This window comes from Polypterus senegalus, chromosome 4 (genome assembly GCF_016835505.1).
Source record: "Polypterus senegalus isolate Bchr_013 chromosome 4, ASM1683550v1, whole genome shotgun sequence".
NCBI classification, from domain to species: domain Eukaryota; kingdom Metazoa; phylum Chordata; class Cladistia; order Polypteriformes; family Polypteridae; genus Polypterus; species Polypterus senegalus.
In genome coordinates this window covers 11213760-11239569 of record NC_053157.1, presented here as the reverse complement: position 1 = coordinate 11239569, position 25810 = coordinate 11213760, and the positions used below count along the sequence as shown (strand labels likewise).

At 36.2% G+C, this 25810-nt stretch overlaps 1 protein-coding gene across 6 annotated transcripts in view; it reads left to right on the top strand.

Annotated features, from left to right (window-relative positions):
• lrba (LPS responsive beige-like anchor protein) overlaps window positions 1–25810 on the top strand; it is a 792225-nt gene that overhangs the window by 225645 nt on the left and 540770 nt on the right. For all 6 annotated transcript variants that reach the window (XM_039750242.1, XM_039750239.1, XM_039750241.1 and 3 more), the window contains exons 34-35: window positions 723–787; window positions 9920–10028. In XM_039750242.1, the coding sequence (XP_039606176.1) occupies window positions 723–787; window positions 9920–10028 (174 nt within the window). The remainder of the gene's footprint in view (window positions 1–722; window positions 788–9919; window positions 10029–25810) is intronic.

The window sequence follows — 25810 nt, the reverse complement described above, 5'->3', positions numbered from 1 at the left end:
AGACTGTTTTGTTATTAGAACATTAGACTTGTGTATTTCGAGCAATAGAAACAAAGTTCAACTCTCTGAATATTGTTTATGAATTTTTTGTAACACTATTAAAATAATCCTGTTTCCTATTGGGTTTATACCATTTTTTAACCAAGTTTTGAAGATCCGTCTATATAGTAGATATTTCTCCTAAATGACCTTTCTTTGGTGAAAACCTTCCTAGTGGTTAGAACAGCACTATTGTTAAATAACTTTTACATGTATTTTTCAACAAATGGAGTTAAGTGATTTAGTGTTTTTTTAACTTTTAAAGAAGTTTTTTCTTTTTCACTTTTTAATCCATCAATTACATCAGACACCTCTTCTTATAAGCAGCATACTGAAAATAGGTATTTGTTGAAAGAATTTGGACACATGTATAATGTTGCTTATTCCTGTTTATTATAGTCTTCCTTCTACAGTTGTAATAGGAGGATGGCATGTCCTTAAGAATCTATTATTTGGGTAAATAGCATCTTAGCATGTTTGCCTACAACAACCAAGAGAAAAAAATATGTAATTCATACTGATGAGTATTATTGTGTATTTTATCAAAACAACTTAAGAAGTTTTCTTATTCTTTATCGCAGCTGCAGTAAAATTTCAGATTTGAAAAAAAAAATGTGTGCCATGGCAATATTTACCAAGTAAAAAACAAGTCTTATAAGATTTTTGTCATTTATTATTTGCAGGAGTGGCAGAACTCAATCCAGAAGAATGCTGGTTTGGCCTTTATTGAACTCGTCAATGAAGGAAGGTAATTATAATTTAGAGTTTTGACCCTCTGTAGGCACCTCTTCATTACACTGTGCTGCTTGAATCTATAAAATGCCCAAGGCCCCTAAAGTTTCTCCCATAATGAAGGTAGATCAATAATTTTTGGAAAGATGATCCTGCACTCCAGCCACAGAGTTCAAGGCTCCATCAATACCTGTCTAAGCCATGGGGACCATCTTGGAGTGACGTAGCAGGTGAAAGAGCTGAGGTCATTGGCTTCAGATGACATTCATAAAGTCTTCATTAATTTATCATTGTTTCTAAAAAGCAGTTGGGAGATAAAAGCAAATTGATTATTCTTTTGGAGTATGAAATATATATCATGTTATTTATGGCTTTCTGATTTGATTTTATTGAAAATAACATTTATTGCTTTTCTTGGCTAATGCAAAATATCCAAAAGTATAAGTAAATGCATTTTGTTAAAAGAAAATAAGGTTAGGGTTGGTGATTTCTTGAAATCACTAGGAAAAGAAAACCTCAATTAATGATGGAAATAACCATGAAATTTGACTTGTACAATTTATAACTAAAAGAGAGGAGAGCAATTTTTGAAGGTGAAACAGTGATGGAGTCAAATGAAGAAAGAAAGCAAGGGTTTCATTGCTGATGTCACTGAGCCTAAGAAAGAGAACATACAAGGGATTAAACAACCCTGGACAGGATGCCAGTTCGTCACATTGGCCAGTTAATAACACCCACACTCATGTGGAACTGCCAATTAAGCTAACTTGCAAACCTTTAGGACATGGTAAGTGAGCTGCAGTCTAGCCAGGAAAAACACTCAATATGGACAATGACCAGAAGTGGTGCACAGTTCACCAATAGATATAGTTGAAAATTGTCAACTGGGAGGAATTTTCATACATTATTTTTTACTGCAGTTTAGCACATCAGAAAGCTGCATTTGTTGTTGCAAAAGTTATGTACATGTTGTAGTAAAGTAGTGAGGAATAGGCAATCCATTACTTTTTTTTTTTTTAATATATAAAACACATTGTGGCATGTACTGCTACAACTGCCTAGATATGAAAAGATGACAAAGAATGAAGAGTGGATTTTCTTTGTAAAAATGGAAGGACCAATGGTACATGATACTTGATCATGAATGGGGTTCCCTATAGGAAAAAAAATAAATGTAAACTGCATACTGAAATTCTGGTGCATGTACTGAATCACATATACGTACAGTGCACTGAATACGTTATATGTTGCTACCCAAATGTGATTTGCAGTTTCACACTCCTCCAGACAATTGTATGTCACACACAAAATATTACTTACAGTCATTTATAATTTTTCTGTTAATAAAACAAATCATACGTTAATCCGAAATCTATCATTGCTCCAGTTGTTTCAGTAAAAAAATAAAAAGTATATAAACTTGCCTGAAATATAATTGCAATGTTTTAAAGCATTTGGAATGCAATGTATACTACCAGCACAATTTGACTTTTTCGAAAGGGAACACGTGAGGAACATTGTGAATGAAGCGAGCTACAAGTAAAAAAAAAAATACAGTAATCCCTCCTCGATCGCGGGGGTTGCGTTCCAGAACCCCCTGCGATGGATGAAAATCCGTGAAGTAGAAACCATATGTTTGTATGGTTATTTTTATATATTTTAAGCCCTTATAAACTCTCCCACACAGTTAACATTATTAGAGCCCTCTAGACATGAAATAATACCCTTTAGTCAAAAGTTTAAACTGTGCTCCATGACAAGACAGAGATGACAGTTCTTTCTCCCAATTAAAAGAATGCAAACATATCTTCCTCTTCAAATAATGCGTGTCAGGAGCAGAGAATGTCAGAGAGAGAGAGAGAGAAAAGCAAACAATCAAAAATCAATACATGCTTTTGGGCTTTTAAATATGCCGAAGCACCGCGATAAGGCGGCATTTTTTAGAGGAGCATCCGTATCTTCTAAGCAAACAGCCTCTGTGCAAACAGCCCCTCTGCTCACACCCCCTTCGTCAGGCGCAGAGAATGTCAGAGAGAGAGAGAAAAGCAAACAATCAAGCACCACACGGGAAGCATATCGTATATCATTGAGGAGTTTTAGTTAATATGTAATACATGCTCTGATTGGGTAGCTTCTAAGCCGTCCGCCAATAGCGTCCCTTGTATGAAATCAACTGGGCAAACAAACTGAGGAAACATGTAACATAAATTAAAAGACCCATTGTCCGCAGAAATCGGCGAACCAGGGAAAAATCCGTGATATATATTAGATATGCTTACATTTAAAATCTGTGATAGAGTGACGCCGCGAAAGTTGAAGCGCGATATAGCAAGGGATTACTGTATAAGGCTTCCACAGACTCAACAATTTTGGCAAATGTAAGAACAAACAGTGGGCTTGCCTCGTGGACATGGAAGGACTAATGGATCGTGGCCGTTAATGAATTGCCTTTTAGGAAAAAAGATATGATTTGAGTACAGCTATATTGAAATGCTGTCAAAGGTATTGAATCACATACAAATACACAAACAAGCAGTTTTATGGCAGAATGTGTACACAAGCAAAGAAAGTGAACTGTGTATTAATGCTATTCCTTACAATGTTGTGTATGCTGTCTGTGCATTGTAATATTTTCACACACCTTGGAATACAAAGTACATAGCCAGTGTTAGTTTGACGTGCTGTACTCTTCCCATGCAGTTTGCTCCGTCCACAATGTGTGCTCTTGTATATTTTCATTTCCCCACATCAAATTGGTGCTGGCTGTGTAACTCATCTATACTGATAGCTTTGTTTCTCTCAACATTTGGCACACCTTTATGCTGTGTCTTAATACTTTGTATTCCATCATGTTTGAAAACATCACGTGTTTTTAAAATATTCTTCTACTGCTAAAAGATGAATATTTAGTAAGTTTGTTCTCAGTTTTGATTTGTTTAATTGCAGTTTACATGACTGTTCAAATAAAATAAAAATAAATCTTACTTGATCTCAAGTTTGAAAAAGACTCCAGTAATCATTTTGAGGTAAATGAAGTCAAAGGAACTTAAGTTTTGGCATTTGTAGACTTTTAAGTCTGAAATGTGTGTGTGTATATGTGTGTGTGTGTGTGTATATGTATATATATATATATATATATATATATATATATATATATATATATATATATAATAGAGAGAGAGAGAGAGGGAGGTATATAGATGCTGTATGCGTCTTTAACGTTTGCATACAGTAGGTCATTAGTCCTATTTCCCCGGGTGTTACAGTCCACAGACTGGGAGAAGGCAGGTAATGTTTTGTCCAGCATCACTTGGTTAAAGTCTCCAGAGATTAGCGCAAGCGCCTCAGGGTGCTGCGTTTGTAACTTAGCAACTGTGAAATGGATGACATCACTCGCTATCTCCGCGTTCGCTCGAGGGGGGATGTAAACAATAACAACAATCATGTGTCCGAACTCTCTGGGCAAGTAATAGGGACGCAGACTTACGGCCAACAGTTCGATGTCCCTTCAGCAAGTGGAGATTTTAACGTTTACATGTCCTGAGTTGCACCACTTTGTATTGACATAGAGAGCGACTCCCCCTCCTTTATTCTTACCACAGGTATTTGCGTCTCTGTCTGCTCTAACTGTGCTAAACCCGGGTAGCTCCACGTTGGCATCTGGGATGGTAGTTGTTAACTTAAGTTTCACTAAAACACAGCAAGCTGCATTCTCTGTAGGTTCTGACATTTTTCACCAGCGTGGCTAGTTCGTCGATCTTATTTGGTAGTGAGTTCACTTTTCCCAGGGTCACAGAAGGCAACGAAGTTTTATATTGTCACTTTCTCTCAAGCCGCTTGGCTTTTATCTTAGAGTCGGCTCGACTGCCCCGATATCATCTTTTTACCTCGCCAGGTAAATAGGGAATGACACCTGCACGGGTATTTCTTCTCAGCACTTGAAGTTGACAACTTGAATAGGCAAGTCTCGGTGTGTAAAAATCCATGTCAAGTAGTAAAAGCAGTGTGTCCAGGTAGCGATTCCACATAAGAAAGTGGTAGAAGTGATCAGTGAAATAGAGAATAATAGAGAAAAAAAGTAAAAAGATAAAGTCATACATGGAGCTGCTGGAATGGCTACATATCTATATCTCATTACTGTCCAAAATTTTGTAAATGTCATGATGTATAATTTTGCTTATGTTGCCCACCCCATACTGGCCAGTCCCCATCACTGGTTTAATGGCCACTATGGGATTCAAACCCAGCATAACGGACATCTGAGGCACCAGCGTGAACCACTGTCATAAATGATAGCACAAGAAAGGGTACAATATTCTGTGTGAAACTAGAGTTTGAGATAGATTTTACAGCTTCAACTTAAACAATCATTTTTCAAAATAATCAAACAACTTGCAAATCTGTGTTGGTAATGTAGTGTATTTTAAAACATATGGCCTCCATGAAGAGTTTTGAAACTTGAATATTTTAATAGTTTAAAAAAAGGGAAAAACATTTGAGAAGCCTCTGTTTGTATCCAGAAAACATGTAAAATTTTAATACTAGCATTGATTATATTTATTTCATTATGCCAGTTGTGCTCACGTTGGCTCAAAATTAGCAGTTTGTTTTAAAGTTTAACAATCTTTTTTAATATAGCACATCATTTGTGCTTTATCAATATTTTATTTGGAAAAAATTGGCATAATTTGTCAGAGAATTATTTACTTAACTCCACTCAGTTTAAATTTAATCTTAAACATACAATACTTAAGTCCAGTTTTTTTACAGTTATATAATTAAATGTTTTGGTGTCACATGCTATATAAAAGTAAAGAAATACAAATCTTTAAAAATGTCCTGATGTACATTTGTGACACCCAGCCCCCAAATTAAAGGCTTTGCAAAGTTTTTGTTAGCTAAACAGGAGCTGATATGTCAGGGTCATTGTTCAGGAACTTGGGGTGACTGCTGCCAATGCTTTTGCTCCCTTGAGCAAGCTGAAAGTAACAACAGTGTTAAGTTACAATGCAAAAGCTTGGCCTCTTGTGGTTTTTTTTTTTTTTTTACATGATCCTGACCTTAGTTGACCCTGTTTGGATAATAGTTGTTGTGGATTCAGCCTTTATTAAAGTTTTATTACCTTAGATAACACAAGGGCCAGCTTGCACATCATATGGAATTGGTAAGGTCATTCTGGGTCAGATGTATATCATTAACAAATGAGTTAATTTTGGTTAAAGTAACTAATACAGTTTGAACAATATCCTTGACCAGCTTCCTAATATTCCTGCATATGCATTTTTAAGATGCTTTCAAGTAATAAATAAAGGAATAAATAGTAGCTAATTGCATGTTTTGATCAGCATTTATGTTTCTCATTGATTTCAGAAGTCTTCTGGGGATGTGGTTAGGAAAAAACATTTATGGTCAAAAAAATCAGTGGAATTATACTCCTTTAAATATTCCCTTTGATTTGTGAAATAGAGTTCCTCTATAACAGTAAGAAACTAGTAAATGTGCCTATAAATAAAATTATTCTTCAGAGGTGAATGCATGTATTGATCTTTTTCCACTCTTGCTCTCTAAAGAAGAGTTTTATTTAAATGATTGACTAACAGCGCTAACCCTTGCCCCAGGTGCATAAACATGCACCTCTCTGGACCTCAACTGCCAATACCTTCACATCTCTGGCATTAGCACTGTTACTATGGTTTATTTCTCTTGAGCTATGGTTTTCTCCAAAAATAATGAGCTATCGTTGTTTTGCAGAAACTAAGCTTTATGGGCTCCTTCCCCCAATGGCAAAATCAAACCATACTTCATCATACATTACTGTCTCAAGGTTGATACAGAGTGTGTTGATTTTCAATTGCAGAATCTAAGCTGAGAGGCATGATTATAGTGCTTCCCTTTGACATATGAGAGAAGCTTGCCTCAGTATGAGGAGATCAGCATGTCTTTTCAGAACCTGTTTAGTTGTTTTGAAATGAGTAGCCTGTGGTAATATTTATAAAAGCAATTTTGGTGGAGTTAAAAGTGTTTTTATTAAGATTATGTTGGTTCATAACTTAGGTAGAAGCTTAATGTACAAAGTATTTGTTTCAGATAAAAGTGTTATTTTAACCCAAACACCCTCATTTCTCAGTTAACATTTAAAATTTGAATTCACTTTTTTGCTCCAAGGATAGGATGTAGCACTCTATATCTCTTTTATGGACAGAGCAGGGTCAGAAAATGGTTGTGAATTAGCTAAAGCCGATAGCACATTATGAGACTTTGAGTTGTTGGGGTATGTCAGACTTGCCAACCTCAGTTACTGATCTTGTTGCTGGACAATGTCAGTTTAAATAAATGAAATTCGACTAGGGAATTTCACATTTAACCAACCAAGTGCCATCCTTCTATCCCAGTCGTGCTTGCCTCTTTTTGTGACAGCCAATTCAGGTGGTCCTTTTAAGGAGTCAATGCTGTACGGATTAACGGATACAGCGACATCTTCTGCAATCTGCACCCTTTCATTTTGTTGCTTCATTTTTTTTTTTCGCTGAATCTAGGTAAGTGCTGATTGGTTGGCAGCTCTAATGCACACAGTGCCTGTCCCTATGACTAAAGACAAAATGAAATCTGTTTTTTGTTTTGCATTGCAGTGAGGTGTAGATTGGTTTGAGCGAGTTGGTAGATATGTTATATTACGTGACAAAATTCATGGAGCGTGCTGCCGACTGCCTCCGACTTGTTTTTGGCTGAAAATCACTGTAAAAGTCATGTAATGTCACATAAACTTATGGCATTAATATAGTTAAGATAGCAATTAAGTTTTCCTTCCTGAAAATTTTTTTTTATGATGATGACAGACTGGTTCAAGTGGAACAAATGTACAATTTCAGATTAACTGCATTTTTTTGAAATTTGAATGAACATAAAATTGACTTATTTGATCACATGATCAATGATGCTGATGGGTTGCCTTAGTTCAGCTTCAAGTACGGGTTCAGAGTCGCTTGTTGTATGCAAATGTTTATTTAGACAAACTAGATTCACTTTGGAACAAAGTGCTTTGGACTGATGAGACAAAAATTTAGTTACAAAAAGCTCTTTGCATGGTAGAAGAAGAACACCGCATGCCAAGAAAAACACCTGCTACCTACTGTCAAATTTGGTGGAGGTTCCATCATACTGTGGGGCTGTGTGGCTAATTCAGGGACTGGGGCCCTTGTTAAAGTCGAGGGTCAGATGAATTCAACCCAATATCAACAAATTCTTCAGGATAATGTTCAAGCATCAGTCGCAAAGTTGAAGTTATGCAGGAGTTGGATATTCCAACAAGACAATGACCCAAAACACAGTTCAAAATCTACAAAGGCATTCATGCAGAGGGAGAAATACAATGTTCTGGAATGGCCGTCACAGTCCCCTGACTTGAATTTAATAAAAAATATATGGGATGATTTGAAGCAGGCTGTTCATGTTCGGCAGCAATCAAATTGAACTGAACTAGTGAGATTTTGTATGGAAGAATGGTCAAAAATACCTCCAACCAGAATCCAGACACTCATCACAGGCTATAGGAGGTGTCTAGAGGCTGTTAGATTTGCCAAAGGATGTTCAACTAAGTATTGATGTCATATCTCTGTTGGGTGCCCAAATTTATGCACCTATCTAATTTTGTTATGATGCATATTTCACATTTTCTGTTAATCCAATAAACTTAATGTGTCTGCTGAAATACGACTGTTTCCATAAGGCATGTCATAAATTAAAAGGAAGTTGCTACTTTGAAAGCTCAGCCAAAGATAAAAAAAACTCCATAGAATTAACAGGGGTTCCCAGACTTTTTCATATGACTGTAACTGTTTAGTAGTAACTGGTTCTAAATCTTTATACGATTATGTAACCTCTCATTGCTGTGATACTTTTTCTCAAGAATTTGATGTAAATAACATCATGTCTCTGGAGTCCTGGCCTGATAGCTGTATTCTTAACATCCATATACTCAGGCTTCCTTCCACTGCCCAAGGATGTCCATGTTAGTTTAATTGGCAGCTGTGAATTGTCTTTTCTCATGTTCCTGGGGAATGGGTCAGGGCCTCCACAATTATTATTTTGTAATACAGTCGTCCCTCGCCACTTCACGCTTCGACTTTTGCAGCTTCACTCTATTGCGGTTTTTTTTAAATATATTCATTAAAAAGTTGATCAAGACAGTGAAAATGATACAGCGAGCGCTCGGTTGTCTGAGTCAATTATACACCCCTGTATTACAATTAAAATTACTGTATGTATGGACTGTAGGCCTATGTATTCGAGCACCCCTGCAAATCCTTCAACGCCAGGTGCAACCGCTTGACTGCTCCTTGTGTGGGCAATAACTTTTTTCCAAAAAAGCGGGTGTGGTGAAACCAAGCCAATCAGAGCATGCTGTTCACTGATTGGCTATCCTATCCTATCCTCGTCCTATCCTGGCTACTGATTGGCTCAGCCTCATGCAAGTTCGTTTCTCTCATGCACACTTCTACATCGATACGCATCGGAAGCATCTTTGCTCTTGTAAGTGATTTCTGAGAACTTTTATCAAAGCCCCACAATGGCTCCTAAACATGCTGCTTCTAAGCCTTCTGACGATGAAACTAAGCGCTGGAGGAAGATGCTTACCATCCAGGAGAAGGTGAAACTCTAGGTTAGTGGTTGTGTGTAAGAACTTGTGCGTGTGTGTAGTTAAATGTACAATAATATATTTGTAATGTCTAATATGTCTTATTTTCTCTTATTTTGTCTAATATATTGGGTAATACGAGTATAATGGTGACTAAAGGGTGTTATACATGTGTACATGTCTAGAGGGCTCTAATAATGTTAAAAAACGTATTTAGAAGGTCGTAAACAGGTTTTCTATGCTCTAACTGCGAAAATATTCGATTTATAAATAAAGAATCCTACTTTGCAGAAATTCATTTATCGTGGTCGAGTCTGGAACTTATTAACCGCGATAAACCAGGGCAGACTGTAAGTGGTTTCTAGAAAGTAAATTAATTTTAAAAACTGTTATTTTTGTTTTGAGAAAAAATTGCATTGCAGCAGTAATTAATTATTTCTTGAAGTTTCACATTTTCTGAATTTGATCATGATTGTTTCATTGTTAATCTTTTATGTGCTCCTTCTCTTTAAGGTTGTTAAGCCATACCATGAAGGATCACCTGGTAAGAGTTGCAAATGAGGCGGAGTTCATACTCAGCAGACAGAGGGCAGAAGATATTCACAAACATGCTGAGTTTGAGGTAAGCACTTTTGATGTTTCTTTCATAACTTACAAAACTTCTGCTTCGTGTAATTTACTCAAGTCAGTAGAATTAATCTTTTGAGTATTGGCTATTGGGTAAAAAAACTTTTGTGACCTGAATCAAAGTACACTAATTTAACAGCATGGGGCTTTCTTTAAAGTCAGAAAATATTATCCAAAATATCTGTCAACTACTCTGATCCTGGTTTAGAACTCTTAATTCTCAGTATATTGCTAAACTTTCACTTGATATGACTGTGCAGACTAGGATTGTTAAAAGTATCGAAATATCGATAAATATCAATTTTAACATTTTAAAATGAGTTTAGTACACATTTTCCATGTTATTGATTCTACAGCATAAATTACAAATGTCCATCTGGTTCACTGGATTTGCCAGGTGGGCCACGTAGGCTAGCAAATAGCATGGAATGAGCAAGCAGACATGTTTCCATCCATTCAAAGGTGTTAATAAGGTGGCAACTTCAGTGCCATTGGAGCTGGAAATACTTTGGGGGTATGGTAAATGGCGATGGGGAAACCACAAGACACATACAAGCCTGTATGCATGAATTGCTACCACACAATACCAGCTAAAAGGGCTAACACAACTAATTTAGTCAAACACTTGGACTGACACGAGAGACAATGCAAAGAATTTCTAGAGGTATCTTATTTCTAAATTAAGGAAACATTAATAAGTATAAATCTGTAAACTGGTGCTTGTGAAGTCGTACGTTTAGTATTTCTACATGTCAAAACTTTTTTTTTGTAGTCAGTTAAGCATCAAGACAATTTGCTTCTGGGACAGTTTTATTCTGTGCTGTTCATTCTTGCATGCTTTAGCACCATTGCTTTTTCGCTCCCATGATTTTTAACCTCTCACCACAGAATGTGCTGCTGTAGCGTGTTACTATCATTTATTTCATTATAAGCGAATTTAAAATTATATTTCATCACATTTACTATATAATGTAAGGCACTATAATGTTTCATTGCTCAACTTCATAAACAGTGCTTTGACTTTTCTGTGTGCTCATAAACTTCCGTCTGTGCTTTAGAGAGTGAATTTAGTACATTCAGGCCCAACCAAAGGATGCAGCTGCCTTAGAGAAGAGCCGATTCACATACTAGTGTTTCTTGCAAAAAATTTGGATGATGCAAAGACGTCCCAGTTTGTTTACTCCATAATGCAATGTGCACTGTTAGCATTTATGTACAGCCCTTAAGTGTGTTTGTTACTATTCTGAACAATTGTTTAGAAAAGATCATATTAATATTCTTCTTACTTGAACGTTTAATCTTTTAATATTTTTATATATACTGTTTACAAAAGATTGCAAAAAAACTCTTGACAAGATTTAAATGTTTTTACTTTCTATTGTTTATAGGACTTTACTCTTACATTTTACAAAAGATTGCACTACTTGAAATTTTCCATTTAGTGATTAAAATTTCCAGAATTTGTTTCCAACAACGTAAAGATTTTAATGCATACAGAATTGCAACTTATTTAAATACATATTTATTGAGTTACATTATATTCTGTATTGTTGTGTTTACTTTCTATAATTATTTGTATCATATCAGATTTTGAAATTTTGTATTGTCAGTCGTAATTGAGACTGATATATCATTCCACTAAAATGATTTACAGACCTCCTAACTTATATTTTTAAGAATATAATTTAGATTTTGTTTTAAATTTTGTTTATTTATTTGAAGAATGTTGATGACCAGTTATTATTGTAATGGACTAAAATAATCATTTGAAAATCACTGTATACTCGATAATGTGTTATAAATTTAATATGGCGTAAAGCTTTTCAAGAAATTTGCCTTCTCTGTTGTATATAAAAAGTAAACTTATAACTTAAGTGGTACTTTAACAACTTCTACCTGACTCACCGTAGGGTTTTTGCCTAACCGTATCCACTGTACCTATAATAAAGATACACTTCACTGATAAAATGTAACTACAGTTATTTTTTGTTACAAAGCCATATGACATTGAAATTCTAATAAACATTTATAAATACAGTACTAAAATTTTTAAACTAGTAAATATCATTTCTGTGGGCCTCACATTATCTATCTTGTCTGTCATCAAGTCAACAAATAGTTAAACTTAAACTACATTAATATAGAAATAATAAAATAAAAAAGCAGTTGGCCAGCTGTTTGTATTTGTGATTGTTGTTTGGAATCTTCTCTTCTCTGTCCTACTGTATTATATTAGAGATTTTTTAATTCAAAAATGTAAGTACAGAATAAAAACTCTGGTTGCCTTTTAGTTAAAATGCTCAGTGTGTACCAAAGACAGATAGATATCATGCAATTATTGTTTAGGTTCATGTTCTAGTTATTTAAATGATGGTTCATTCTGCTCACATCTTTTAATGGACAAGGATTACATAAGTAATCAACCTGTGCATGTTAAGTCACGCATTTGATGGAGCAGTCAGATTATAAAACAGTGAAGACCAATGACAACACCACACCTGTCTGGTAATCGCAGGGAGCCACTGAGCTGGGTAGAAGGAAACAAAATATTGATTTGGATGTGAACACAGAACAGTTCCTCCTTAGAAAATGTAGGGATAATGAACCTTTTATGTTCCTGTGAAAGAAAGCTGTCTTGACAAGCTACAAATCTAGCATAAATTGCTTGTTTGGCTGTCACAAAAAAGAAAAGAATATAGTGCCAGAAATCCAGGGATGTGATAACATTTCTGGTAGACAATAGGCTGTGCAGCATTCACAGTTAGGTAATATCTCCCTTAACAAAGCCATTTAAAATGCCGGTATCGACAGTATGCATGGGATTTGGGTGGAAGCATATAGCTGAGTGCAGCGGCCATGTGACAATAGTTTCACATGGAAGTATGATTGCCAGAAAAATTGCTTCTTGGTAATAGAATCATTTTACAGAAGCATTGCCAAGATTCTGGGACACTTATTTGAAAAAGAGAAAAAATTGTTTATACACTGAGCCTGCTTCAATCAGGGATACTGAATTTAGACAAATTATGTGTAACAGATGAAGGAGAAGGGATTTGCAGAATACCTTTAAAGCGCTGAAAGTCCAACAGGAAAACAAAAGTATGTAGCTTCTGCAAGACTGGAGTGTCTTATGGGCTATAGGCTGAATGCCTTTAAGCTACTTAAACTGGAATCTTACTTATATACTATATAAGCTGTGAAAAATCTTTGAATATATCAATTCATCTTTAGCAGAAATGAAGCAGATTTGTAAGAAAGAATAAGCAGAAACCACAAAACCTGCAGTGTCCCTACAGATGGACCCAAGTACATTGAAGAATGTTGTGGATGCATAAAGCTAGCTTATGGCAGAAAGCTTTAGCTGAAAAAAAAATGTTTTTCTTTATACTAGCAAAAGTAAATTTTATTTGAAAACACATTACATGTCACTCAAGGAGATTATTGATGGATGGATGGATGGAGAGATAGAACTTTGTTTTTCCCCATGGGGACATTTGGCTTTTTACAGAAGCTCTTTAAATAAATAAGGACACACACACACACACACACACACACACATATATATATATATATATATATATATATATATATATATATATATATATATATATATATATATATATAATACATACACACACAATAGAATTTCTAAAATGAAAGAAAATGCATGTGTGTAAAACAGCAAATAATAAGGAAACCGCTTATAACACAAGACAATTAGCACATAAAAGTCTGATTATGAAAGATAAGTCTTTAAGGTAGTTTTAAAAGTATTCATTGTGGAAGACTGTCCAATATAATGCAGTAGAGAGTTTTATGATCTGTAAGTTTAGCCTCCCAGAGACTTTTTAATGCTGACAATTTCTAATTCTTTTATTGGAAGACCACAAATTGTGACATGATTTGTAATAATATGTTAGAAAGATGTACATTATAATACCACCACTGCACTGGATAGGAGTGAAACAGCTGTTATTACTTATTTGTTAGACTGACATCTTATTCAAGGTGATGTAAAACATTTGAGATACAATTGCTTGCATTTCATTTTGTGTTTCCAATTAAAGCACAGGCAAGTAAAGTGACTTGCTCATGGTCACAAAGTATCAGTGGCAGGATTTGAACCCACAAAATCAGTGTTTGAAGTTCAAAGCCTAAACCACTATACCTCACTGCATGTAGTTGTATATTCCCATGTTTTTGTTAAAACCTTAAAAATGAAGTCTCAATCCACACTGTCTAATAATCTCAACCACTGCAAGAAGATAAATAATAAGATTGGGCTAAGTGCTGAGCACTGTGGAAAACCTTCTGTAACTGGAAGAAGTAAAGATTTGTGGCTACCAGATAAATAGGACTGAAATGTTAAACAGCGGGTGTTTTTGTATATGAAAAATGAATTGTGAGGCAACGGTATGTTCCAGCACCATAGCTAAAACTTGAAGGTCTGTATTTAGCAATATTTTTAATATAAAAATGCAGGTTTTTAAGACTACCCATCTTAGGACCACTTTACAGTGGGTTGTTGCAATTGTGCTATTTCTTGTAAGTTTTTACTTCATAATGAATATTCCTTCCCATTTTTAAGTTTTAAATACTGTATATATTTACTATACAAGCCACATTTGCTACGTCATATTTATGAAAACACCTGTTCTTAGTTACAGCTATAGCTTTAAATCTAGCATCAAGGGCAAAGTGTATGTACTTTTCCATACTATTTGCACATTGCAATTGTGCCATTGCTGAATGTGTAGATATCAACATACACTTCATGTAACATTTCTGTTCAGTTAAGTAGTTGTTTTATTGACATGTATAACATACACAGGAGAGAGTTTTTGGTAGTTAAATCTGCTAAACCTCCAAACATAAAACCTTCCATATCATCTTTTACTCGGAGATGGGCAAAATAATGTGTTATTTCAGCAGTTTGATTAGTGTTTTACAGTCAGGAAAATACCAGGAACAGAGAACAAGCTCGTAAGTTACATGTCAGTTATTGGAGCTTGAATAACCACTCAGTCCAAAAAAGCCATAGCAGTGAAGATCATCACAATATAAAACAATACAATGTATTTCTTGTATAGCCCAAAATCACACAAGAAGTGCCGCAATGGGATTTAACAGGCTGTGCCTATTGACAGCCCCGCAGCCTCGACTCTCTAAGAAGACAAGGAAAAACTTTCTAAAAAACCCTTGTAGGGATAAAATGGAAGAAACTTTGGGAAAGGCAGTTCAAAAAGAGACCCCTTTCCAGGTAGGTTGGGCATGCAATGGGTGTCAGAATGAAGGAGGTCAATACAATACTATATGCAGAACAGAACAAATCCTCAATACAGTAAAAAAAATAAAAATTTAATATTTTTACATAATTCATAAGGATCTGAGAGAATCTGGATATCAGTTTTTCTGTAAGTTTCTAAAACAACATGATCGATTAAAATGGTGGAGACAGACACAGCCAGACAAACATTACCGCTGGAACAGTATTTTATTTAAAAATGTGGGAATTTTGTTTAACTCTAAATTAGTGCAACTTTACATATAAATATTTATGTATGTTTCTATGCAAGTGCACGAGGGTTGGGCAACAGTCTTCAGTGAGGACAAGCCACACTTGCCAACTCATGCTGTGGGATCACAAGGTATTCTCAGTCCACCTGGGAGACATCCTACCAGTGAGCCCTGGGTCTTCACCAGGGTCTCCTGTCAGCAGGTCCTGCCCGTAAAACCTCCACACGGAAGTGTCAGATGCCCAAACTACCTTAATTAGCTCCTCTTGATGTGTGTGAGTGTTGGGGGGGTCAGCAGCTCTACTCTGAGACTCTCTCTCAGATGTCTGCGCTTCGCACCCTTTCTCTTAGGGAGAGCCCTGCCACCCTCTGCAGAAATCTCATTTCGGCAGCTTGTACCCTTGATTTCATGTGTTGATTATTACCCAAAACTCACAAGTATAAGTGAGGTTTGAGATGTAGATTGACACGTATGTCGAGAGCTTCATCTTCTGACTCGGTTCCTTCTTCACCACTATGGATTATTATAGCGACTACGTAACTGCCACAACATTAAAAGCATTGAAAAGTGAAGTGAATGTCATTAATTATCTTGTTACAATGGCGCCTGTCAAAGGGTGGCATATGTTAGGCACTAAATAATCAGTCAGCCCTTGAAGGTGATGTGTTGTAAGCAGGAAAAATGGGCAAGTGTAAGGATCTAAGCAACTTTGACAAGGGGCCAAATTGTAATGTCTAGATGACAGTCAGAATACCTCCAAAATGTCAGGTCTTTTGGGATTTTCCTGACATGCAGTGGTTAGTACCTACCAAAAGTGGTCTAAGGAAGAAAAACTGATTAACTGATGACAGGGTCATGAGTGCCCAAAGCTCACTGATTCATGTGGGGAGTGAAGGCTAGTCTGTCTAGTCTGATATCACACAACTGCTACTGTAGCACAGAACTTCTGAAAGGCTTAATGCTTGCCACAAGAGAAAGGTGTCAGAATACACAGTGCATCGTAGAGTGCGCGACTGGTCAGAGTGCCTCTGCTGACCCCAGTCCACCTAGTGGAAGTGCATACAATGTATATATGAGTGTTACAACCTGGACCATTGGGCAGTGGAAGAAGGTGGGCTAGTCCGATGAATTGCTTTTTCTTGAAGATTATATGGATAGCTGGGTTTGTGTGTGTCACTTACCTGGGAAAGAGATGAAAGCAAAATGCACTATGGGAATAAGGCACTCCGATGGAGGGCCGCCTTCAGTAGGATAATGTGTCCTACCATATTGCACGAATGGTTAGGGAATGGTTTGAGGAACATGACAAAGAGTTCAACATGTTGACTTTGCCTCGATCTTCCCCAGATCTCAATCCAGTCGAGTATCTGTGGGATGTACTGGAAAAACAAAGTCTGATCCATGGAGGTCCCACCTCACAACTTACAAGACTTAAAAGATCTACTGCTGATGTCTTGTTTTGATGGCATGAAGGGGACCTACACTGTTTTAGCCAGGTGGTTTTAATGTTGTGACTGTTGGGTGAAAGTGTGTGTGGGTGTATTTGTATGTATGTATATAATTCAAAATCATTCTTTCATTTGCCCTTTTTAGTTTCAGTGCTATGCAAGACAAACAAATTAATTCACTCTAAATTCAAAAAATAAAAATGTTTGCTTAATACATTATTTAACATCTGTCAGCATACATGTATGTACTATAAACCTTTATAGCTATCTTGCTAATTTGTGTTGAAGAGAGACTGTTTAAAACTGACATATGTAGGCCATCCTGTTGACATTGGAGGACTTTGCTTTTTTTGGCAGACGCAAGCTTTCAACCAATACCAAAATAGAAAATACTGGCAATTGCGTAAGTTCAACCTCCTACAGGATAAATTAAATCAAATCAGGGAATCGAACTATGAGCTCTATAAGAAGTGATTTGTTTAGGGTTGTTAGAGATGTATTGTATTAGATATGTAGCAAATTCTTAGATTTTTTTGAAAATCGACTGTTTTACTGCATTATATAAGTATTTCCTTTGATTTAATAAACATTTTTATATATTTTATACCTTAGAGTGATTTTGTGTTAATATTTTCTTTAGCTTAACCAAAGCTCTCATCATTTTCCTAAAATTAACCTAAGAAGCAGATTTACTACACTAGCTGTACTTGATCTTGTGTTAGTTATTCATTTACATTACAAGCATTATAATTACCCTTGAAATGTACATTTTAAAGCATGAATTATTCACCAAACTGAATCATTTATTTTACTTAAATATTTTGATTGTATTACAGATGGCATTTCACATTATAAGGATACCTTATTGTAAAATTAGATGTGGATTTGGAAAGAGTAGATTCAAAGTTTTAGTTTCTTTGTAAGATATTTTACAAAACAAGTGTTGGAAAGAAATGCCTCAATAGCAAGTTATTGTTTAACAGCCAGGGATGTGCCTGTCACGGTTAAGAACTATTTCCATACCTCATCTGTAACTAGTTACCTTTTCTTTAAAAACAGAGATATTGTCACAAGTCTACAATTGTCATGCTGTCATAATGGAACAGCAGGCTTTCCTCGTTCTTTACATGAAGGGTTCAGTCATGGAGCTGAGCAACGATGAAATGTGAATCTGCTCGCTTCATTGCCCAATAATCATTAGATGGTGAATGAGAGTGACATTTTCTGTGCTCGATTTATGCAGAAGTTTCATGCATGACATAGCACTGCTGATTACTGAGACTTTTCTTTGGTGTATGGCTAAATGTGCATATTTCAAATCTACAACGAAAGATGGGTTATTGTTGTAAACAGTGACATTCAGACACACACACACAAAGAAAAATGAATGTGCCTAGTCTGACATAATGTTGAAGAATCAATTTTCTGTATTGTTTTATTCTTCCATAGTTAATTGTTTTCTTGTAACGTTATTGTGTTGCTGTGTTCTAGATAATAAAATTAAAAATAGTAGCAGCTTTCGCCAGTGATTTTGTGTTTGAGCAGCTAAATTGCAGTCTGGATTTGCTTGTTTAATTTTGCTTCTTAATTTTTGTTTTTAGAAAAGACATTTCTTTCACCTTCCCTTTATTTTTCAGGTGTTTAGTGTTTATACATTGTGTTTAAGAATGTCTCTATCTGTCCATGGCAGAAACAAATTGTCTGTTTCTCATATTGTAATCATGTGATGTTAGAATTATTTGAAATGCAAGTTTTATGCTTTTGATCATCTAAGAGAGAGATAAGGCGCAAAGTCAAATAATTTTGTTACCCATAGAGGGATATTTTGACATCGTCAGCCTCACTATCTCTCATACTACCATTGCATTGCTGCCTGCATTATTGAGAATCGTACTTCTACTGGATGTTAATTAGCAAAATTGTTTAAAGTATAAAAAGTGGCAAAAGTGTGTGTAACATCTCACAGTAAGTCCAGTATAGCTCTTGATCGGTCTAGAATAGGGATCTCCAACTACAGTGCTGGAGGGGCGCAGTGGCTGCAGGTTTTCATTCTAACCTTTTTCTTACTTAGTGACCTGTTTTTGCTGCTAAGTAACTTCTTTTGAATTGATTTTAATTGAGTTGCTCTTGAAGACTCAGACACAATAATTGTTTTTTTCCTTAATTAGCAGCCAAACAATAATGAGATACAAAATGAACCAAAACATGACCAGCAAACTGTGACCGTCATACGATAACTGAAAATAAAAGTGGTGGAGGTTTCAGGAATGTTGATTTTTTCAGGTTTCTGAAACATTTTAACAGTGCTCTTAGAAAAGTAAAGAAAAAAATCAACAATTTTGAAAATATATACTATTGCACAATGACAGCAGCAACAAGCCATGGAATTAAAGAATGGGTTTAATTAACAAGACCCGACCCCTAATTAAGCAACTGGTTTGAGTGAAATTGATTAGAGTTTGGGAGTTTGAGGACCTCACTTAGTTGGTTTCCTGTTGGCTCACTCACTTCACACTTCATTTCTGATTAATGAAAGAAATTAAACAATTTAGAGGAACGATGAAGAAATTCCGCGTAACAAATCTTAAAAAAAACAAGTCAATTAAAATGAATTCAAGAAGAAGTTAATTAGCAACAAAACAGGTCACTAATTAAGAAAAGGGTTAGAATGAAAACCAGCAGCCACTGTGGCCTTCCAGGACCTGAGTTTGAGATCCCTGGTCTAGACTGATGGAAGGAGGATGTCAGCCATCATGTGAATAATAGCTATCATAGTGCTTTGGTGGAGTCAAAATCCAATATACACCAATTGTTATTCGATAGGTGATCACCCATGAGAAATGCTACACCCTAAGTTCTCTTATGTGGTCCATTATTTCAAACATTTGTGTGTAATGAAATGAACCCTTTTGTGGTAAAAGTTTCAAAATGTTTAGATTCATTTTTCAAATTATTTTTAATTTATATTATATATATATTATTATATTATATATATATTATGACATATATTATGAGACACCCATGTTTGTCAAGTAAGAAACTCATAATATGGATATTGTAATAGTGTATTCTTGTTTAAAACAACACTTTTTGTTATGAAGGTGAAGAAAAGTAAAAGCAAGGCTCAAAATGAAATAAAGCAAAACTTTAAGGGAGGGGTAGATCCTGCAGTTCTTTATAGGTCTTGAGGTGTAAGTTAATTAAAATAAATGTATAATTTTTAGTTTTCTGAAATTTCAGGCATTCCTAAATCAACATATTTGAGCTGTGTTCATGAAAAGAACAGGACAAATGACAAGGAACAATTTCTCATTGTTTCTTCTAATGGTAGTAATCGATTTATTTATTTGTGTGTCCAAAAGGGGTAATTTAGATTTATAGAGAAGCTCAAGAAAAATAAAAAAAACCACAACAATCAACAAACACCCCACCATGCCTACCCCGCTTAATTAGTCACCCCCTGGCCAACCCCCCCTTAATTACACACCAGGATTATTAAGACGACGAAAGCTTCTTACCTGGTGTGAGTGCCATGCTCGATGCTCAGGTGTTCTGACTGGTACAGAGGCCAATTTCTTACTAGGCAGGAAGGCTGGAATGGAAGGACAGAAATGTACTGGCGTCCTGACTGGAATGGGTACTTGTACCTTTCCTGGAAAGGAGGCCTGTTTGGAAGTACAGGTGGTGGCTGTTTCCTGGGATTATGCAGCACTATCTCTTCTTTGATGGGTTTCCTCCTGACCCAGAAGTGCTTCCTGCATGCAGTGCTGTGGCACCAGACGTACTCTCAGGCCTACCATTAATAAATGATGTCTGATTTGGGAGGATGTTGATGAGACTATGTGTGAGATGTGGAAGAAGGAGAAAGAGCTTATGAATTTGTTACATTGTCTGAAAAGTAGGAAATTGGACAGTGAAGATATTAGGGAATATAAAGCTCCTTGTTTTTGAACTTGTGTAATTGTGTCTGGTGTTTGGGGCTCGTTGGTGCCCCCTGTTGGTCACACTAGCTAAAGAGAAAAGAGTAATCACAGTAAGGCATAGTAAAGGCATATTGTTGTCCGTATGAAGGTACCTCAGTAACTGCTGAATAATTAATTGGCTAAAAGTCCTCAGTGTTAGTGTCTCAGAGAAGGAGATGTGTAGAGTTGTTCATAATTGCCATCAGTTTTATTTTCACTCTCCTCCACTATAAACTCAGCGGGTTGTGCGTACAACCCATGACTGAGCTTGCCTTCTTAATTAACTTATTGATTCAGTGGGCATCTCATTAAGTAATGTTACCAGCCCTGCACACCACACAGGGTATTTCATAGTTAAAGCCATTTAAAGTTTGTCAATAGCCACATTAAAGGAACTTAATCGCCAAAAAATAAAGGCATTATAATTAGTAACACTTACTCTGTGGAAGTAGCATGATACAGTGATCATCCATTTGTAAATCCCAGACATCTCAGCTCCATTGTTTTTTGTTTAGTTCTGTTTAATCATCCATTTTTAAATCAGTCTGTTTATTTATTGAATCCATTTGTTGAAAATTTTATGTCACATAGTGATGGAGTCTGTTGTGGTGACAAGGACACTCCTACACACAAACCTACCCTTGCTCATGTGCTTGGAAAAATCTAAGGACAGCTGGAGTACACATAAGTAAACCTCTATATACCTAACAAGAACATGTGAAGTACATCCATATGGTCAGGATTCGATCCAGGTGCTTTGAAGTTTTGAGGCACAAGTGCTCATTTGACTATAACTTTTACTGCAAGAAAATCAAGCAACTGAGCACCTGCTGGTATGGTCTGCTCCAACTGTTGTTCCTATCACTTGTGCTCTGTTGTGCTGTCAAAGAAGAGTTAACAGTTAAGTGAGCGATTTTAGAAAAGACACTACATTAACAAAACTACTATTAAGTAGATAAAGTACTGCAGATTCAACAACATTCAGTTTAAGGGTGAGTGACATATCTGAGGACATCAATGGAAATTAAGGGGAAATGCATTTAAAAGTGAAGCCAGGAAGCACTTCTTTATGCAAAGGGTTTTAGGAATCTGGAACAAACAACAGAAACATGCAATTGAAGCAGAAACCTTGATGACCTAAAAGAAGGATTTGGATGAGAAATTGGGACAGCTTAGCTATAAGCTAAACAAACATGCTTGATGAACTGAATGTTCTTTTTTTGACAAATTTCTTATGTACTGTTGAATTAAACTCACAAAGAGCAAGAAAACTAATCATAAGTTGTGACTTTATGCACAAGTTAGAGTTCTTTTTTTAATTAAACTGTTTACAGGTTATTTCTACACTTAAGTAAATCCTGTGTTGTCATGCAGTAATGGGTGTAGTATATTTTAATGTTACTTTTTTAAATGTAACTCCTTCATGTGGAATGGATAATTTTCTGTTTAGTCTGAAAGGCTAGAGCTGAGAAGCTTTCCTCTTCAAGTGTCTTTTGTCTTAGTTCCACTCTCCTTCAAGGATGGATAACTGCACGTATCCCATTTGGTGGCTGATCGCTTATCAGCTGTCTGGTTTTTTTCTGAGCAATTGCTGTATTTTCATTTGTCAGACTCTGTTCACTCTGTGTTTTGAAGTTCTAGTATCCTGTCTCGGTCACCAAGAGTATTTTGTTTTAACACTTGGAAAAGACTGATGCTTAAAATGTCTATTTCAGTACCTGGCCCCTTCAAGCTTCTTACCGTTGTGACCCCTGAAGAAGGTTCCTTGTATTATCTAGTCTGATAGTCTCCGCTTTTTAGTGTTATCTCCTTCCTGTTTCCTTAGTGCTTAACTTTGGGAAAAGTAGCCTTTTTGGTTTCCTATGACTCTTCTTTAGAGGTCATGTTCCTTATTCATGAAGAGAAGTCTTCCATTATTATTTTATCTTTTACTGATACCTTTATCTAAGGCGACTTGTAAGTTTAGAATATAGTACAGTTGTTGACATAACAGTACATATGCAGGCTGCGTGGAATAGTGTTTAAGGCTTTGGACTTGGAAATTGAGGTTGAGCATTGAGCGCATGAGCAAGTCACTTCACATGCCAAGAAATTGGACCAATTGTATCTCAAATGCTGTAGATCGGCTTGGATAAAGGCATCAACCAAATATTTTCTTTTTCACAAATCAAGGTTAAGTGACTTGCTGAGGATAAGTAGTCCATGGTGCTGGTTTTAAATGAATAATCAAGTCCTGAGAGCATGTAGGCAGGTGGGCACATGACAGTGCTCCTCTGGGGTTAATTGTGGTGCTTGGCTGATTACATATTCACGTGCAAATGTGAGTGGATTAGTCAGATGCCTCATTCACACCTCAGAGTGGGCAGAGGGTCTCATCTGCATCTGATCAGGTGTATAAAGAAGCCCGCATGGCAGAAAGAAAAGAGAATAGAAAAAGATAAAGGAATAAAGAGAGATTGGAAGAGCTGAATAAGAGAGAATAGAGGTTACAGAAGAAAGAGAAATAACAGCGAGAGGCAGGATCAGGAGAGCCCACGTGAAAGGGGAATGGAGGCAAATGGTCATAGTTGAGCCTCAGGTAGAGGAGTCTGGGACTGAAGGAGGGACATTTCTATTGAACGATTCTGGGGATAGGAGTGGCCCGTTATGTGGTTGTGGGAGATCTGAGTGTGGCACCCCATTGATTTAAAAGGCCTGACAATGGGGACCTGAGTCAGGTATTTAAGGATGACTGCACCTGTTAGCGGCTGTCTCCTCTTACTGCAAGGTCTGGAGGACCGAAACTTTAGTGGGGAGTAATGGGGCTTATATTCTAAGAAAGAACGGCCTCTGGATTTTAACATTGTTTTATTAGATTTATTGACTTGTTTTTTTTTTTTAACCTCCACATGCACTGCATTTTATTGAAGATTATTTATTCATTGGTTTGATGCACTGAACTTTTGGCACTTTGATATTTTGATTGGGTTGGACCATCACAGTCAGAAGCAGGAATTGAACTGTCAACTTTAGACTTTAAAGTCCTTAGCACCTATACACTGTGCTGCCTGTTTATGGCATATGACAGTGTGGCTGACTGCTACTTGGGCAATTATGGCTTGCTGGTAGCTGTCTAGTTGTGTCTGTGTCCTTATTTTGTTTGGCTCTTATTTTTATTTACAAATAGGCTGTTGGTATGTATTTTTTTCTCCCACACCTATTATAATTATCAGTTAATGTTTAGTCTTTTTAAAGTGTCCATAAACACAGCCTCAACTATTTTAATTAAAACTGTTTAAATGATCTATGTAAATTTTAATGAGAACAAGACAGAAGTCATGATATTTAGACCCAATAGCACCAGCGGAACCCCCTGCATTGACCTTTCCACTGTGGCTCAATTTGAGAAATCCATGATCACAAATTTAGGGGTGAAAATGGATTCCACTTTAAAACTTGATGGCCATGTGAACGCAGTGGTAAAATCTTGCTTTTTCCAGTTGATGCGGCTGTCAAAAATCAAGCCTGTTTTTTGTCTAAGCGCAACCTTGAAACAGTGATACATGCTTTTATAACATCTCGTCTAGATTACTGCAATGCGCTGCTTTTTGGAATTAGCCAGGCCTCCATTGCTCGCCTACAGCTGGTGCAAAATGCTCGTGTTCGATTTTTAACTGGCACAAGAAAGCATGAACATGTTACCCCGAATTTGGCTTCCCTTCACTGGCTTCCAATTAATTTTCAAATCCATTTTAAGATGCTTGTATTTGTTTTTAAATCTTTTAATAGTTGTGCCCCACTTTATTTGTCGGAACTGCTGCACTCTTATGTACCATCTTGCTCTCTCAGGTCAGCAGACCAGATGCTTTTACGTGTTCCCAAGGCACGATGCAAACTCTGAGGTGATCTGCTTTTTCAGTTGCAGCCCCTAAACTCTGGAAAAAATTGCTGTTGCATGTTAGGCAGGCTCCTTCGCTAGCTGTCTTTAAATCCTATTTAAAAACACATTTTAACTCTCTGGCTTTTAACCCAGTATGATATGTTGGCTATCTGTATACTTTATTAAGAATCTTTTTAGTTCTTATGTGTTTCTGTTTCATTTACCCTTCGGTTTCGTGTGTCTGGTATGTTTTGGTTAGCCTTGATGTTGTTTTTAAAGTGCTTTATAAATAAATAAAATAAATAAATAACCTTTGAGCATATTTAAGTAAATTGTGTTCAGGATTTAGCTATTTTATTTGTCTGGCAATCCATCTATCCATACATTTTTTTTGAGCTAGCCAGTATCCTAAGGAGCTACTGTATATATTATCCTGACAGAAGTGGCAGCAAGGCAAGAAGCATCCATGGATGGAACTTAGATGCTTCACAGGGCATACACGTTTACACTTAAACTCATTTCTGTTCAGATATTAATGTTGCCAGATAACCAAAAATTCTTTTTTTGATCATATGTTTATACTGCATTTACTAATAATGTATGACTGTAGATATTTTCAACGAGTTATAAGACACTAGGAAATGAAATACTAAATAGATAAAAATAAATTTATGTTTGCTCTCTGTCAGAGTTCATATCTACTGGAAACCTTGATAGAGGACCAGGATGATTTAGACAACTTTGCTTTGGAGATTCATAACATATGCTAGCTGGACAGAATTGAGTTATCTGCGCTCCTGAGAGTAAGTTATTATAGCAGGAGCTGACAGAGATGAAGATAACTGAGCAAAATTCAATTACCTTTTAGTGTTTTCTTTCTAATAGGATCCTTAATGTGAAAAAGATCTTCAGATGATGCACCTCTTGAGTGCTTCATGATCTTACTTGATACCTGCCTTCACAAAAATAATCCAACTGTATTGTGCCTTTT